Source organism: Nicotiana tabacum, chromosome 6, assembly GCF_000715075.1.
Source record: "Nicotiana tabacum cultivar K326 chromosome 6, ASM71507v2, whole genome shotgun sequence".
Classification (NCBI taxonomy): domain Eukaryota; kingdom Viridiplantae; phylum Streptophyta; class Magnoliopsida; order Solanales; family Solanaceae; genus Nicotiana; species Nicotiana tabacum.
In genome coordinates this window covers 140,964,227-140,983,295 of record NC_134085.1, presented here as the reverse complement: position 1 = coordinate 140,983,295, position 19,069 = coordinate 140,964,227, and the positions used below count along the sequence as shown (strand labels likewise).

Below are 19,069 nucleotides of genomic sequence, written 5' to 3'. Positions count from 1 at the left end.
GAGAAGAATATTAGTGAATATATTCTACTTGCATGCAGTTTTGACTCACGTACACTTTGTTGGTTATTTGAGCTAGGTACACTACAATATTCTCATGGTTGTCACATTAATTGAATAAACTGAATAGTGAGAACATATAGTAATGTGTTTGTAGTACAATATAAGTTAGATCGATGCTCTTTCTTCATAAATAGAATGGCTAATATTTCAATCCTATTAGTTTTCAGTTTGGTTCGACAAGAATCACTTTTCTTTAGTGAAGCGAGCTTCATAGAGGTAGGAGTATTTAGTTCTAGTTTAGGTCTGTTTAATCCAAAATAGATATAGCTTGCTTTGAACCAACTTGAAGTTCTATTAGGCATATTTCTGTCTTCCTTTCAAACTTTTTATCATCATGAAATAAGCTAAAAGACTGTTTGATTCTTCACTCATCGCTTTTAAATCATGCTTGTAAAATGACATGGAATTTAGTGCTTTTTTACTTGTCTTTTCTTTTAATTGATATTGAAGCGGTGGGAGCATGGGCAGATTTAAGCTCAACACAAGAGGCATCTTTTAGATGGAAATAGGGAAATAAATTTAAAAAAATGTGTGTATATAATAAGCTGCACTACCTCGAATTCGCTAATTCTGGACTTGTCTTTGGATAGTAGGGTTTAAGAGTCTAGTGCGTTAGGGAAATGCTTTTGAGATGGGGCCAATTAGAAACAAAATTAATAATGTGCCTCAGATAACGTTTTCCAACACAAAAACTAGCCAAGTATGTTCCCATTTGGGTTAGTTTTGGATATCGCACAAGGATGGACAAAGACTCGGTCAAGTCTCTTCTCTAGAATGTCAATGACTGGCTAGCTATTTCTCACTCAAGGGGAGAGGAAAGCGAGGTTTAGCAAGCTTTGTAAGGCCGCGACCACTACATAAACTGCTGACGGAAAAGCTTGAAGCAACTAGCTAGAATATCTTTTCACGCGTTCATTTATTATTCACGAATGAATTAGGAAAACCAACACAAAAATTAGATTCTGACCTTGTAAAGCCGGTGTTGTTATTGCCTAGCTTTGAGAATGATATCATTCCAGGCATTCATGGCATCAGTATATATACCCTTATCCGATACAGAATCAGATGTGTAAAACAAAGATGATACAATTACATATGTGTATAATTCCATTACCATTCCCCAGTCAATCGCACATGTCACCCAACATTATACAATAAACATGCAACTGCTTAAAATATGACAATCATAGAGCAATAATATCCCTTCATATATCAGATATCCCCAACCTAATGCATTCAGCAGCTATTTGAAAATCTTACTTTCATCCGTTTTCCTTATTGTACTGGATAAAATATGTTCATATTAAATGCTCATATGATAAAGCGATACATGGAGCCGAACACAAAAGACAATTAGGTCCGAAGGCAACGGTCTCGTTTGCCCCCGAAGGGGATGATATTCATAAAGGCGAAATAAATGACTGTCACTCGATAGCATTTATTGAAGAATATTATATAGCATTAAGTACATGCTCAATTACGGAGAATATGACATTCACTGCATACCGTTACACATTCTTCAATAGCCCTTGTAACTGCCAATAAGAGGGGCTTGATCCTAGGACCTTGTTCCCTAGGTACCACTATAAATAGTGAGCTCTACAATCATTGTAAGAGAAAATGAATTTTCTGAGGAGCACATACTATACTTTGTTCAAAGCTTAATAATATTTTACCTTCTTGCTTATTGATATTATTACTACTGCCTCCGGAAGCTCTGTTCTCGGAATCAAGATTTCTACCGTCTTATCTCGATTTCAGCGCTAAGCCTTATATTTTTTCTAATTATTTATTATTTTAAGATCCAATCGATTCACTTGTCTAAAAATCACGTATAAATTTAACTGTACCGTTTTACGGGTAAACACTTATCTTGTCATGGTTTATTATACTGCTCAATCATTTATTTAGGATGCACTGGATCAAATTTTTAATTTTATTATCATAACGTGGACTTGCACATTTTCACTATTGGCTTTATGGATCCTGCACTAGTTTTTAGCAGTGCTATTCTGATTTACTGCAGATATACCTGTATCATTTCCCCCCCCCCCCCCAGTTACCCTGAGACAACAGAGGCAACAAGCACTAGCAGATACTTGTACATTTTTTCTGTTTCCCTTTTGCTTTTAGTCAACTAATTGGTTACGTAAAGTGTAAAGTTAGGGTCAGAAAGTTACCTTTTTTCCTGTACCAATTTCCGGAATTCCATTCCGATCCCGATATCAAAATTTTCACTACCAACCGGAAAAAGCCAAAATTACAATTTCGCCAATTCAAGACTAAACCAACCACGGACCTCCAAAATATATTCCGATCACGCTCCTAAGTCCCAAATCACCTAACGAAACTATCTGAACCATCAGAATTCACATCCGAGATCTTTTACACATAAGTCAACATCCGGTTGACTTTTCCAACTTAAGCTTACTCAAAAGAAACTAAGTGTCTCATACCTCTCCAAAATCACTCCGAACCCGAACCAACCAACCCAATACCACAACACATAAAGAAGCAGAAATGGGGAAATGAAGTGGTAACTCATGAAACGACCGGCCACGAGGCAAGGTAAGAATATCCAATGACATAATCGATAATTGATAACTGTCTAAAAAAAGGTGCAATCAGAGACCACCATGAAAATTAGGACAATCGAAGATCACCACGAAGATTGAGAGAAACATTTTCATCCATGTCGCAAATATACAGATCAGTTGTTTCAAACTCACTGTAAGGAGAAAGAAAGATAAATATGTTGTTTACAGGGTGTGTGTACTAAAATATTTTGGTTTTGAGTCTAGTGAAAAAGGATGTAAAGTTATAACTATGATACAAATGATTAGTGTACATGCAGATATTATACAGTATGGGCAAGATTGCTGATCCAGGAATAGGGGTAAATTTTCTCCAACGCAATAACCAAATGATGTTGATTTCTTTAGAATATGTACCGGCGAAGATAATCTACTCGAGTTGGATGCTTGAGCTTCATGAGAGCCTTCACTTCATGCTTCCGTACCATCTCTCTCGAAATATTTAGGTTACCCGCAATTTCTCCCAATGTTCTATCACCTTTGCCATCAAGTCCATATCTTTGCCTGATTACTAGACTCTCCTTGGGCTTAAGAGAATCAAGCTGGCAAAAGAGGAACGTGATTTATTGTTAGAAGCAAAATCAATAGTGCAGAAATTCTGAAAACCTCCAAGTTTAACAAACTGAAACGTATAAACTTAAAATGCTTTTCACTTAGAGCAAGGTATATCTTAAGATTCAAGATTTACAAGTAATATTTCAGCAAATCTATTCCTAGTTCCCTTTCAGTGCCAGAAATTTCCATTACTTTTCCTTGAAGTGTTATTAGCATCTGATTCTCTTTGAAAGACAGATAACCTCATAATGAAGGCCTCTAACAAAAAGAGATGCCAGTTTCATCAATATATTTGCTTGTGGGCATATTACGTAAGTGAACACCAACCCAACTGGAATTGCATAATCAATTTTTAAACAAGGAAAAAGAAAATCATAATTACTATGATACATAAGCAATATCTCTCTTTTCCTTTTCGTTTCTTCAATGGTGTTTCTCATTTTATCATTAAAAATTTGTTCTTGGGCAGGGGTGGGAGTATAGATTAAATCACAAGGAAAATGGTTTGGTCACTGCAGTCCAGAGAACCATCATATGGTAAAGAGAACAGATTCAAACACGAAGAAATGTTCTAAAAATTCTCCTTTTTTGTAATTTGTTGAGGTAGCAGAAACTCTTGTATCACAAAAATCTGTGTGTGTGTGTGTGGGGGGGGGGGGGGGTTGCATCTTCCATTCTGTTTGGGAAGGGTCAGAGGATCGGGATTGGATTTAAAGCTTAATACTGTAGTGTTCCCTTCAGGATTAAGTAGGTATTGTTGGAAACTTATGTGGATGGTCGGCATACAGAAAAGGGTGGATGTGGAACAAAAATTCAAGCTATGATAATTCACTTCCTTAAGAAAGATAACTGCCCTCACACCAAGTTTTCTAACGGATTAAGACAATAACTCTCTGAATATAAAACGAAGTTCTTACTCTACAATTAGCAACAACAGACTACCCTTAACCTCTTATTCGAAAGGTCTTGATGTTTAAAGTTTGCCGAGATATACCCTTGTACTTTGCTAAATAATTACTCCTTGTACCTTAGTTTCACAATCCCTTTTGTGGTCGTTTGGTATGAGGTATTAGGTGGGATAAGATGTGGATTAAATTTATACCTTGTTTGGTTGGAGGTATTGGTTGGAGGTATAAATTTATCGTGGGATAAGATGTGGATTAAATTTATACCTTGTTTGGTTGGAGGTATTGGTTGGAGGTATAAATTTATCTACCTCCAACCAAACAAGGTATAAATTTAATCCCACATCTTATCCCACCTATCCCATCTTATGCCATCTTATCCCATCAAATGTGGGATTATTTTATCCCATATCTCAAGTGGTATAAAATAGTACCGGGGTTATAATCTCAGGATTATAATCCCGGGATTATTTGTGATCCACCTATAGACAAATAATTAATCCATATATTCCAAATTTTGGAGTAAATACGCACACCTGTATTATTGTGCGTAAATCTGTTTGACATGATTACCACATCAACTCTGTTTATCCCTGCTTACGTGTACTTCATATTTTATAAACCTTCTTTTCATTTCAAGGCAACATAAGCTAATTAAAACGGATCCTTCATTTGTCTAAACAAACTTATGTTTAAATGGTCTGATAAGAGGTGAGTTCTTCAAAATACATTAACAATTAGTTTTTAAAAGAAAAACTTGACGTACCATTCCAGATACTTCCGCACCTCCATACTACCTACCTTTAACAGTTTCATTTAACATAGTCTAAAACTGGTTGTTTCATACGTACTTCCTCAATGAGTTCATCATTTAAAATGCCATTTTAACACCTCATTTGGTGCAACATGAAACTTATAAATGGATGCCAAAGCTACGAGAATTCTACTGAACTCATCCTAGTCACTGGTGCATATATATAAAAAAACAATCTAGACCTTTTGTTTTTGTTGCTCTTCGACTACTAACTTAGCCTAGAAACATCGTAATGAATAGAATTGTATATCCTTTATAATACCATTTGCACCCAATTACCTTTGGTTCAGAAGTTAATCAACTAGAATCCAAGTATTGTTTGACAGAATTGAGCCCATCTATTTCCAGAATGTTGAACCTCTGGAAGTCGCTCCATTGCTTCACCGCAGCTTTATGGATCTTCTTCCATATTCAGCATAATGGAGCTCTTACCAATTAAGGAACTTTTTTTCTTCAACTAGGAACACTATAGACTACGAGGAAACTATTTTCCTTTCCTTCCTCACCCTTTGTATTTTCCTAAGTTCTATAATAAACTCATCAAGACGTTAATGAGTTTTATCATTTGAAAAAAAAACACAAATAATTTCATCTGACAACTCTGAAGTAGGGATAAATCATTACACAATTTAATTGCAAATTCTATTATTTTATATGCTTTAAGTTTGGGCTTATCCTATAAATACAATAGTTATTGCTCGGGGCAATAACCATTTTGAGTGGCTATGAAATTTGAAAACTACCATATCCAAAAATTGGTGATATTATTTCAACATAAAGCAAAACTCTTAACCAAAGAAGCAGGTTCAACACCAAAAATAAAGACAATGAGGACAAAACATTACCACATCATCAAGAGCAAGCCTGAGTAGAGCTGGTTGCCTCCTCTTATCCCCATCTACGCCATCTACATCAGTTATCCCATTAATAAGCTCTTCTTGGGTCGTCATGTGTCTTGCATGGAGAGAGAAGACAGGTTTTGATACTTTCATCACTTCATGGTATCTCTCGGGGGATAGTCTAACTCTTTCAATTATCTCTTCATCTGTTGGCATCCTCTGAAGCTCAAATAGCAGCTGCAATTTGGCCTTCTGAATTTCCACTCTGATCTGAATAAGAAAAAGGATATTAATTTTTTTTTCACTGACTACTTGACAAGTACAACCAAATGAGTAAAGATTAGACATTTCTTTAAAGAAGAGAGCAATACTCCTAACGGGATCACAAAAGAACTTACAGCTATTTAAAGTATTTTGCATTTCACCCATTCCTTTAGACAGTTCGTTGACACAAAATTTTGCTATATTCTCTTAAAAAAGATATAGTAGTACATTGGTTGTACATTTTCAAGTTACATTAAAGCACAGTTGGAGGTCAACAAATGATTTTCTTTCACCAACTGAAAATGTCTCATAACTAGCAATAATATGCTTTTCTTTTCACCAAATCAAGAAATCATTTAGCTTCCAGAGAGAGACAGAAGAAAGAAAATGGTTCTTTGATGGATGAACAGTGAAACGGAAAAACACTGGAAGATAGAAGAAAGAGAACTTACAGATTCAAGCCCAAATGGGACTTTGGTGAAGCTTGAGGTTGTCATAGAACGAATTATGGCATGCCTTATCCAAAAAAGACCATACGTTGACAGTCTGAATTTCCTATTAGGTTCAAATCGATCAATAGCTGTAATTAGTCCCTTGACGCCTGCCTGACAGAGGTCTTGGAATTTTGGCCCATTAGCAAAATCTTGAAAATATTTGTTTATCACGAACAAAACAAGACGTAGATTGTGCTGCAACCAAACAAGACTAAGGTGAGTTATTTATAAAGCTAAAACCTCACACAATATGTGGATGCATAAGAAAGATGATATCAAGAATGTGGGGTAGCTCAAGTTACACTAGTAGTATTATCTTCATTTCCCCTCTCAGGGGCATAGACTCAAGTAAGAAGAATTTAAAGGTTATAAGATACTCAAAAGAAAATACAGAAGATAATTAACTGTGCTTTATAACATGTAATACTACCTTGCACATATTACTGTTTGTGAGCAGTACATGTCAAGATTGACCACTTTCAATGTAACAACAAATTCACGTCGAGGAATTATGAAAAAACAGATTGCATCCGATTCATTTAACTCAGATTATAAAACCAGAACCAAGTGTTCATTTGCTTGAGGCATAAATTAAACTTCTGTGCTGCACATCAAGAAGGTCTGACAAGTAACAAGAGTAATTACCTTAATCAGCTTATTTCTGGCAGCTCGACCAACTTCCAGATTCTTCCGTAGTTCAGAGGCATCGATATTTGTTGCCTCGGCTGCTTCAGCGTCAGTTGGTTCTCGCCCCAAATCATTTTGCAAGTTCTCCTTAACTTGAAGGATTGCCTAAATTACAACAACTGATTCTCAATCATAAAGTACAACAATAGCAATACTAAAATCTCATGAATAAGCAAATGTACTCCAGAAACTTCCTTTCGCATTTAATCCTTTTCCGTTAACAGTGAAAATGTTTGTACCTTCATAGGTTGCATCAACTTGAAGAGCCACGCATGCTCAGAAGATGGAAGCACTGGAGGGATCTTCATTTTCTTCCAGTCTAAGCTCGCTAAGTCAGTAGCACCTGAATATTCTCTGACAAGCTTATCAATTTTTTCATCTTCGGTGTCCTCTTTAAGTTCTCTTTTTTGGGATGAAGCAACCAATTCACCTTCTTTATTCTTTAGTAGAGCAATCCTCTGGTCAAGATTCAGCCGCTTTGACTTCTTTCGACGATTCTTGACCACATTATCAGCAATTCCCTTCTTCGTTTCCTCGTCGCCTTCTACAATTCTCTTCCTCGTCCTTTGCCTTCTCTTCACGATTTGATGATCCTTAGCTTCTGTATCGGAACTATCAGTTTCCAGACTGCGCTTGTAGATACTTTCAAGTTTGGCAGCAGCTTCACTGTAGTCCAACTCTAACGGACTTGTAGATGCTTCAATATCAATTGAAACAGCATGCACTCTCTCAGTACGTTTAGATACTCGTCTTGACCTCTTTTCATTCTCTTTAGACGTTTCTATAGGCAACGATATGGATTCCTTAGGTGCAACTAAAGTTGTTTTTTTCGTTTTATCTTTTTTAAATGATACAACTACAGGCCTTTTAAGCGGACATAAATGAGCAGAAAACCTTGTGCTTAATCCCAATGGACTCCGAGAAGCAGAGCTAGAAACAGTCACAACTCCCATGCCAAGTTGTGCTATCAAAATTTTACTCAATGAAGAATAGAGCTTTTGTCAAACAATTTCCCTGTAAAATCCAATATATTAATTATATGTAAAATCAATTTAATGTCAACTGCAAAACAACAGTTAAGGAAATTCTTTAGAACTTGAACTACTTTCTTCTATTTCTATTTGTTTCCTAAAGAAGCTTCAGTTCAAGGGTGCAGTCCGCTGCACTGAGCTCCCGCTATGTGCGGGGTCCGAAAAAGGGTCGGACCACAGGAGGGTCGGACCACAGGAGCCTATTTTACGCAGTCTTACCTTGCATTTCAGCAAGAGGCTTTGTACACAGCTCGAACCCGTGACCTCCATATGACATGGAGGCAAGACTCCCCTTCAAACTTCAGTTCAATGATCAACAAACTAAAGCTTATTAGTAATAGAGAACACCGCAGCTATTTGCAATTTTTTTCTTCCATTTCTGAGATTCTGTTAAACGGATTATCTTGAACAAGATGGATCGATTTCGGGAGTCACGCAACTTTTCAATCATAATGATATTATTTTATAGATTTCTTGTTTTTCACACCAAATAATAAAAATATTTACTTTCAATAAACTTAAGCAGTTGTAGCAGTACACATAAATCAGAAACAATGTATCGCACCTGAAACGTAGCTCAGTCGAAATTACGAGTCTGATCCCGGCCGGCGATGAAGACTCCGGTAGAGAAACTGGTCAGAGTGGAAAATCCTTTTTTTTTTTTTTTTTCAAATATCGTAATGAAAACTTGAGAGGCTCAAAATGGAAATGACAAAATGCGGTAGTTAATAAGAAAATAATTTATTTTCAAAAACATTTATACCTCTCGAATTTCAGTGTCCACAAGTCGAATTTCGGTGTCCACAAGCTCTTTTTTTAACTATCTAACGGTTAAGATTGCTAATTAAGGAGATCGACGGTGAGAAATTTTTGTCCACGTGCATAGAAGAGGAGAAGTGGATGACGTGGACAGTGCCACAGCAGAAAAATAATCCGAGTGAAAGAACATCGTGGCACGTAGAGAGTGGAAGCAGAGATATTTTAGTTTAGTGGATGTGGTTACTGACACGAGGTCTAAATTTTTAATTGAATAAAAGATGTTCACAAAAGCCAGTGGGGCCTACCGATGAAGTGGTCTGTAGAATCTTACGTCGCCTTATTTGAGCCATTTGAATTATACATTTTTTCAGTTATTTGGGGTTTAATTGCCTGCCTCATTATTTCAATGGTAGTGGATCTTAACTCTTTATTTATTACTGGACTCTTTAAAAATATGTATAAACAAATCCCGCTTCTCTACTCTCTAGAAGGTTCTTTTGTTATGTCCTCTATTTGTTTCACACAAAATTGAGAACGTTCATTGTACTATAATTATCTAAATCTTTTTGAATAAATTTAAACTTCTAACGTAGCTTTCTTAGATTTTTCAAACATGCAAAATGTAAATATTTAAAGGTTATATAAAAAATGTTATATCTCACAACTATTAAAAGCAATTTATATTTTTAAAATAACAGTGTTGTGTTTTTTTTTTTTTTTTGGTGCCTAAAATACCAGTATCGTTGCTTTATGGTTTAACCTATATACAATGACAACACACCATGTCATTTAAAAGCCATTTTTTCGTAATTATCAATATCAAGCATAAGTATTTGATCTTGAAAATAGGATGAGCACATGTTTTTTCGTTTCCCCCGTGATGCCCTTAGCAGGGAAAGTGCACAGTTAGCCACTAATTAGAGATATATTTATTTTTAAGTCATTGTTTAAAATGTATTTACTCTTTAGCCAGTATTTTAATAAATTTTTACCCGCTCAGACGAAAATATCCCTGTGCTAGACATGAATTAGCACCTTTTGTTTTAAACTTTAGGACATATTGTCCTTAACTTCATATGTGCAGCGTAAATGTTAAGGACATGGTGTCCTTAACTTCATGAGTGTTGTATAAATATTAAGGACATGGTGTCCTTAACTTTATGGGTGTTGTGTAAATATTAAGGACAAAGTGTCATGTATTCGCACCTTCTGTTGTTAAACTTTAGGGCATCATGTCCTTAACTTCATATGTGCAGTATAAATGTTAAGGACATGGTGTCCTTAACTTCATGTATGCAGAGACAGTGTCCTTAACTTCATGAGTGTTGTGTAAATATTAAGGACATGGTGTTCTTAACTTCATGAGTGTTGTGTAAATATTACGGACAAAGTGTCATGTATTTGCACCTTTTGTTGTTAAACTTTAGGATATCATTCCTTAACTTCATGAGTGTTGTGTAAATATTAAAGACAACATGTCCTTAATATTTAAACAACACTCATGAAAGAAAGGGTAAAACTATTTTTTCGTATTAATTTTAATAGAGTAGTGACTATTTTTGCTCAGCATTAAAAATGCTAGATAAAAACTAAATAGCACATTAAAAAGTGGCTACCCCACGCTATTTCTACTCAATAGTACTCGTTTTCGACCAAATTAATTCGAGTTGCCCCACATAAAGCCCAGTAAAGAGGAAGTGCTCCCTATTTATACTCATGATCCCATGGTGGTAAGATAAAGGATATGTTATACTCCCTCCGTTTCATATTATATGAGGTAGTTTGACTCGGCATGGAGTTTAAGAAAAAAGAAGAAGACTTTTGAAACTTGTGGTCTTAAAAGCTTAAGGGGTAAAATGTTTGTGGGGATATGTCATTTGTGTGACTATAAAAGCTTCTCATTAAGGGTAAATGGGTAAAATGAAAGAGTTTAAAGTTGAATTATTTCCAAATTTTGAAATGTGTCATTTGTTTTGGAACAGACTAAAAAGAAAAATACCTCATTTAATATGAAACAGAGGGAGTAACTGGTAAAATCAAAACTAGGAATGGTAAAAATCTAACTGTTTGCCATAAAATTTCGACATACGTGAAAAATTGTAATCACAAACATAAAAGATGAGTAATTTTATTGTTGAGTCTTTGTGGGTACAATTTTATTTATTCCCTTGATTATTATCTCTAGATCATTCTCAGTAATTCGAGGGCGTAACCAGCGTATTTCTTGAACGTCGGATGATGTGAACTTTCTTGGGATGTATTTGATCTCCATGAAAAGGAAGAACATCCGTTGATCACCTTGGTGGCTTTGAGAAAGACAATATTTGATGTCTTTGACTTTTTTGCGAATATTTCATGAACGTTTATGGAATTTCGAGATGCTTTCAAAGGGAATATGTGGCCTCTTTTATAAGTGTAGCTAGGGTTTTTAGTAGAGTAACCTCCAAGCTAGGGTTTCAAATAGAGTAGCCTCCAAGAAACCCTAGCAGATTCTACTTGTTATCTAAAATTTAGGACTTAGCCCAAATTTCATATGGATTTGATTCGATAAAATTTTGATGTCTACACTAACAAAGTAATAAGTTTTATGTTAAATTCTTGTTCCAGATGTTCTTTTTCACTATATTATTGCACGGATTTAGGCTAGACGAATATTTTTAGGATCACCGTTTATATAATCGATCTTAGTCGTTAGATTTTTCTCCTTCTTTCTCCTTATCCATCTTCTTCTTCTCTTTCCCCTTTTTTCTTCCTTCTCCTCCTCCTTTCTCCTTAGCTTGAAAAGATATATGTTGAAGAAGATTGTGTGAGTCCATTGACTTTTGAAGATTTAGATTGAATCTAGTTGAAAATTATTGAGATTGACATTAGAATATTGTATATTAAATTTTAATATCATTTGATGTTAATTTGGATTAATTTTAAAACAAAAACATGTTGGAATTTTTCTACCCTATGTGTTATAGTGATCACTAAGATTTTGGCTGAAAATACTGACGATTACCAAAACTTTTATTTACAAACGCTAAAAAAATTGGTGATCTGTGAGGATGTGTGACAAAATCCTGTACCATATCTATACACATCATGTTTGGTGATCACCGGAATTTGGTTAGAAATCATGACGGTTACTATAACATATTGTTGAAAAAAACCATACCCTAATCAAGTAGAGATTTTTACTTATCTATACTAATTTTGAAACTTATTTACCCTCACTATTGAGGTTTTATCTTAATTACAAGTCCATATACAAATTACTAATTTTATACAAAATAATATATTAGACTCTAATACATTCTCTCCCTCCTCCACTGCACAACTAAAATTATAAATTAACAGAAGAATGTTTGGCATCTTTCTCCTCAATTTCAACCATACCTTTACGAGAACAAAGGGATGTAACCATCAACCAATTCCATTGTGTTTTCTGTTTCTTTTTATTTTATATTTTTTTTCTATATTAAACAAAGAACACGAATGATCACTTTTGAGCGAGAGAAGAACATTAATTTATTTTAGCCCTTTGGAATCAATAATCAAAACAGTATTAATTAGAAGTGAGTAGATTGGATGAAAACTCTATTGACAACTATTAAAAAGTTTCGAAGCTTTGAATTCGAAAATCGTATTTTACAAAATTATTATTTGTTTGGATCGGGTATTGTTGCAAATGATTGAGAATATCCTTTGAAATTTATATTCGAGGTAGTTTTGGTTAATTTCATATTGAAAGTTGAAAAAGAAGACATAAATAAATTGTATATATTTTGTATGTCGGGTATAGAAATAACATACAAAATATATACAACTAATATAATTATATAAAAATTATATGTAAATTGTAGATTTTGACCGAATTTGTATATATTTTGTAAAAAACTTTAGTCACTTTCCATAAATAGAAAAACTTAAACAAAATTGGATAAATAAGTGTAAAATCTCGTATATATAAGAAAAATCCCAATCAAATATGAATCCTGGGGATCAGTGTGCTTAATAATTCTATAGTGGTAGTGGGGTTATTTTCCCAAAACTTCTTTTAGTGGAATCAAAATTTAAATGATGGCACTAAATCTCCCATATTATTGGGCCTTGATAGTCCAGGGCAACTGAATTGAATTTCAACCCGTCCATGGTCTGGATCGATAAAGACCAAGTCAAGCAGCAAAATTGCCTCCCCATTTTTTTCCTTCACAATCAGCGTTTCTTCCACGGCCAAGAAATTAGAATTCGAAAAGCAGGAGAAAGCACAATCAAGCGTAATCGATTAATAGAGCGGGTCATTTCCTCGTTTTGTTTAAACCTAATTTTGCTCATCATACACCTAATTAGGAAGATAAAAAAGGAATGACCTACAGCAGAATTTGAATACTGCACCTACTAAATATAACATGATAGAGTTGAGTTATAAATGGTCATGTCTACGTACAACTCCTAACCTCAATATCATGCAACTTGGTTTTCCTCTTGCTTTTTAAGTAGCAAAAGAAAATGATTCGTATTCTCTCCTTATAATTTCTGATAGTGTATCAAGTTTAATTAGTTTTCTTCACGAAAAATAACACAATGCTAAGTTATAGCAGTGTTCTATATATGTTAAGAATGGTTGTTGTTGCAACTATTCTATGAGCTAGAAAAAGTCATCTCTGTTTTTTTTATAGGAAAATCAATCTTCTTACACTAGTAATTTTAACGAATTGCTTTCCTTGTTTATAAAATTTTGAGGTGCACCAGACCGGTATAGTATTTCAGATACTAGTAATATAAATTAATTTACCGAGATAGGCTTTTCCTTCAGATAATAAAGTTAATCATCTTTAACCAATAACGCGTCCCATGGAGCACAAGTTTAAGTTTACTTATAAATTTTTTGACTTATTCTCTGATCATTTGTGTCATTTAATTGAGAGATAAGAAAACAACTCATAGAGTCCTCAAATCAACATGTTTTGACTTTGTTTACTTTGCTTAAATAATAAATAGCTACTAATATTTAAAAGTCATTGGTGTATGACCTCATGCTGATTCTCTCATCTTTCCAGCTCATTGTGCAGCAGTTAGAGTACTAGACATGCAGACGCAATATATACATTTCAATCCTAGAACTATTTAGCTATTGAGTCTTAGTGTAAAGGTCCGTATTCAACGTATAATATAAGTTAATGTTTTTTTTACTACTCGAAATTAATTAAAGAAGGATAAAAGACACAAGCTATAAGAATAATGTGCATAATTAATATTCACAAACATTGTATAATCCTTAACGTCTACTCTTGTCGAGCATTCTATAAATAACCCTTTAAATAGTTTTTATCTTGTCACATTTTTTTGCTATTGGACAGAAAAAGTAGGGGTGTTCAAATCGAACCGGAAACCACACCAAACCAATAAGTCAAACCAAACCGATTAAAAAACCCGATTAGGTTTGGTATTGAATAAAAAAATTCGAACCAAACCGACATATAAATATATAATTTTTTTAATATATTTTTAAGACTTTATATAGAATTTTATTTAAAAGATGTTTAGAAATATTTGAGATCTTTCATGGGATAGTAATATTTAATTGAACTATGTAGTGCATTCATTTTTATTTACGTTAAAAAATGGATTGTATCACTTTCTTATTAAGTATTATTGAAATGTTGCGTCAATCTTTGTTCTTTCATATTCATATTTTAGGAGTTCTTAAATCTTTTTCGAATTTGAGTGGTATTTTAATAATCTAAAATTACATAGAACATATCCTTATTTATATGTCATATTGATTTTTATGTTTAATTACTAAATTCGGTTAAACTTGAAAGCGTATGTCAACCAAACAATATTGTTAGAAGATCAAGAAAATAAACTATTATGTGTTACTAAAAAAAGTTCTCGCATAAGAATACTTTAATAGATCATATGTTCGTTATTTTTTTTAAAATTTTTTAGTAAACATATATTCACTTATCTATAACTTTAATAAAGCAAGCTTGAAATAATATTCATATAACCCGAAAAACCTGAAAAATCAGACAAAACTGAACCAATCCAAATAATATAATTGGTTTGGGTTGGTTTTGATAGAACTCGAACCAACTCGGTCCATGTTCAACCCTAAGAAAAAGGATTAAAGAAACTAATTAACGTAGCTCATTTACTACCTACTTCAAGGGTCAAAGCTCTTAGAATTAAAATAGTAAGTTTGGACTACCGCAAGTTCTGGACAATGTTTAACAACTTACTTAGGGTTAGTCAATGCAAATGTTTAAGTCAAACCAATTTGAACTACGAGTCAAACCAGTAGAGAAAAAAGAGAGAAAATGAAAAGTTTGTGGTTTTATGTATCGTTATCGAATAATAGGCTCTACCATACATTGCTAAGGATGATGAAAACTTTCTCTCTCTAGAAATTAAGCTTCCTCTCAGGCAACTGAAATGGCGAGGAAGGTCAAATCTGGAGGAGGAAGGAGCACAGTTCAGCTAGAGATAACAGAAAGAGATCTCAATGCAATTCAAGGAATTGCACCGCTAGATTTGGAGAAATCATTGGAGACATCAGTACAATGGCGGAAAGCACACCGATCAGCAAACCCTGGGCAGATCAAACAGAGGATGAGGCAAACGAGCTAAATTTAATTGAGGAACATAGCCATGCAAAAACACCAAAAACTGGGAAAAATTGGAGTAAAATAGTAGGAAATGGAGAATCGAGTGAAGGATATGATCTAACTGAGAAGAGAGGAAAACAAGTAACAGGAAATGTAAAAATTACTCTGGATGACATTAAGGATGAAATAATCTACTGGAAATCGGCAGTTATATGTTATGTGTTAGATTCAAATCCTCCTCAAATTGTGATGGAAGGTTATTTCAAAAGGATATGGGGAACACTAGGAATTGATAAAATTGCACAAGTGAATTGAGGAGTGTTCATAGTGAGATTTCATTCACCGGAAAGTAAAGAGAAAGCAGTTGAAGAAGGGATAAGAATGTTCGATAAAAAACCTATGGTAGTGAAGCCATGGAGATCGGATGTAAAGTTTAACAAGCAGATGGTTGAGAAAATACCTTTGTGGATTATGTTGGGAATAAACCCCTACCAAAATAATATTTACGGTAATAAAAGCGGAATAATAATGTAGCACCGAGACACGGTAATTAACAAGAATAAAAGAGTAACAATGACACCAAGATTTTTACGTGAAAACCCCTTCTGAATAAGGGAAAAACCATGACCCCGAGAGGAGCAACTGATATCACTATAGTAAGGAATTTACACTTTGTAAGCCCGAGTAAAATATTACAAAGACCACTATAATACTCAAAAGAGATAACCCTCTTTTGATATTTCACCTCACTACAATATCGCTCACACTCTCTATTTTCTTCACAGACTATTTTCTTATATCCTGTCTGTGAAACCTCACTCTTTCTTTCTAGCTCTCAGATATATTTTCCTCTGAGATTGATGATAAAAATGAGAGCCGAAGCTCTCATTTTATAGGCAAAAACGAGCCTCCCATACTTGACATTTCAATGTTCTGCAGCCTACTTTCTTTGACAGACAAAGAAAACGTGGGCTGTTGTTGCCTATATTGAAAACTGAAGCAAGGAAGAAAACTTCTTCCTTAAATTAAGGGGCTGGACCCCACAAATCTCCCCCTCCAGTCCCATTCACCTGAAGGGGATAACACCGCAGTTTCTAGTTTGAGTGTATGCGGACAAGTTCTTTGCATAGCTCAAACTTGTCTCTTGGTACCACTTTGGTCAGCATATCCGCAGGATTTTCGCTTGTGTGAATCTTTTTGACCTGTAAATATTCGTTCACCACTTGCTCACGAATCCAATGATATCTCACATCTATGTGTTTGGTCCTTGCATGGTACATAGAGTTCTTGCTAAAGTCTATTGCACTTTGACTGTCACAATAGACGACATACTCCTTCTGATGCAATCCAAGCTCTTGAAGGAACCGGTTGAGCCATATCATCTCCTTGTTAGTTTCTGTAGCGGCAATGTACTCTGCTTCAGTTGTTGAAAGTGCAACACACTTCTGCAACTTAGACTGCCATGATATAGCTCCCCCTGAAAATGTAAACAAATATCCAGTAGTGGATTTTCTGTTGTCAATGTCACCTGCCATATCAGCATCTGTATAGCCTTTCAAGATTGGATCAGATCCTCCAAAGCACAAACAATCTCCCGTGGTACCTCTCAGGTACCTGAGTATCCACTTGACTGCTTCCCAATGTTCCTTTCCAGGATTTTCAAGAAACCTGCTGACAACACCAACTGCGTGAGCAATATCAGGTCTAGTGCATACCATTGCATACATTAAGCTTCTGACTGCTGAAGAATAAAGAACTTTAGCCATGTTCCCTTTCTCCTCCACTGTTGTAGGACACATCTTCTTACTCAACTTTAGATGACCAGCAAGAGGTGTGTTGACTAGCTTAGCATTCTTCATGTTGAAGCGTTCTAGTACACGTTCAATGTACTTCTCCTGAGATAGCCACAACTTTCTACTTGTTCTCTCTCGAACTATCTTCATCCCTAGAATTTGTTGTGCTGGGCCCAAGTCCTTCATATCAAATGACTTTGACAGATCTCCCTTCAACTTTGCTATCAACCCCTTGTCTTTTCCTACAATTAACATGTCATCCACATACAACAATAATATAATAAAGTTATTCTCAGAAAATCTTTTGAAGTATACACATGGATCAGAATAGGTCTTTAGGTATGTTTGACCTTTTCATGAATGAGTCAAACTTCATGTACCACTGCCTTGGTGTCTGCTTCAATCCATAAAGACTCTTATTCAATTTGCACACCATGTGTTTCTTTCCAGCTACTTCAAATCCTTCTGGCTGCTCCATATAAATCTCCTCTTCCAAATCTCCATAAAGAAATGCAGTTTTCACATCCAACTTCTCCACTTCAAGATCTAGGCTAGCTGCTAAGCTCAAAATTGTTCGAATAGAAGTCATTTTGACAACAGGTGAGAAAATTTCGTCAAAATCAATACCTTTCTTTTGTTCGAAGCCTTTAACCACCAATCGAGCTTTGTATCTGACCAGCTTGCCATTTCTATCTTTCTTGAGTTTAAAGACCCATTTGCATTTGAGTGGTCTTTTACCCTTTGGAAGTTCAACCAGCTTGTACGTGCCATTTTTCTATAGAGATTCCATCTCTTCTTGCATAGCTTTCATCCACTGGTTCTTTTCTGGATGGGACAACACCTCCTTAAGACTTTTTGGCTCCCCCTCATCACTGATGAGGACATACTCTGTGGAAGGGTACCTGCATGACTCTACCCTTGGCCTCTCTGACCTCCTCAGAGGTTGAGGTTGTTCTTCTCCCTGAGTGGGGTGCTCCACTTCCTCGACACCTTCATCAAGTTGCTCCCCCTGCTCAATAACCTCATCAGGTTTCTCCCCCTGCTCGGCAACCTCGTCGGTTGTACTTTCTACACTTGTGGGATTGTTAGAAGTAGAAGGAATAGTAACAAGGTTAGGAATTATACCATTCTTCGCCTTTTCTGACATATCAGCAGCAGTTCCAACTTCACTTTCTCGGAAGACTACATCTCTGCTTCTGATGACCTTCTTCTTTACAGGATCCCACAGTCTGTACCCGAACTCTTCATCTCCATATCCGATAAATATGCAGGGAACAGATTTTTCATCCAGCTTTGTTCTCTGCTCTTTTAGTACATGTGCAAAAGCTCTGCATCTGAACACTTTCATATGCGAGTAGGACACCTCCTTGTTGGTCCAAACTCTCTCTGGGATTTCAAACGCCAACAGAACTGATGGACTCCTATTGACCAGGTAACAGGTTGTCTGAACTGCTTCACCCTAGATGACTTAGGCAGTTTAGCCATTCTGAGCATGCTTCTCACCTTCTCCACAATGGTGCGGTTCATCCTCTCGGCTACGCCATTGTGCTGTGGGGTTCCAGGAACTGTCTTTTCATGTCTGATCCCATGACTTGAACAATACTCTTCAAATTCCCTTGAAGTGTACTCACCTCTATTGTCACTTCGGAGACGCTTTAGCTTTCGACCCGTCTCCCTT

General features: G+C 35.4%; 1 protein-coding gene across 1 annotated transcript; it reads right to left on the bottom strand.

The window, feature by feature from the left end:
* Positions 1-2,731: 2,731 nt before the first annotated feature.
* On the bottom strand, positions 2,732-9,423 carry LOC107795222 (RNA polymerase sigma factor sigE, chloroplastic/mitochondrial). The gene is made up of 6 exons (XM_016617815.2): positions 8,809-9,423; positions 7,452-8,226; positions 7,171-7,317; positions 6,484-6,720; positions 5,774-6,037; positions 2,732-3,196 (listed from the first exon to the last, which is right to left on the bottom strand). Exons 2-6 carry the CDS (start codon positions 8,163-8,165, stop codon positions 2,999-3,001), a joined length of 1,560 nt encoding a protein of 519 aa, XP_016473301.1. The 5' UTR covers positions 8,166-8,226; positions 8,809-9,423; the 3' UTR covers positions 2,732-2,998.
* Positions 9,424-19,069: the final 9,646 nt, after the last annotated feature.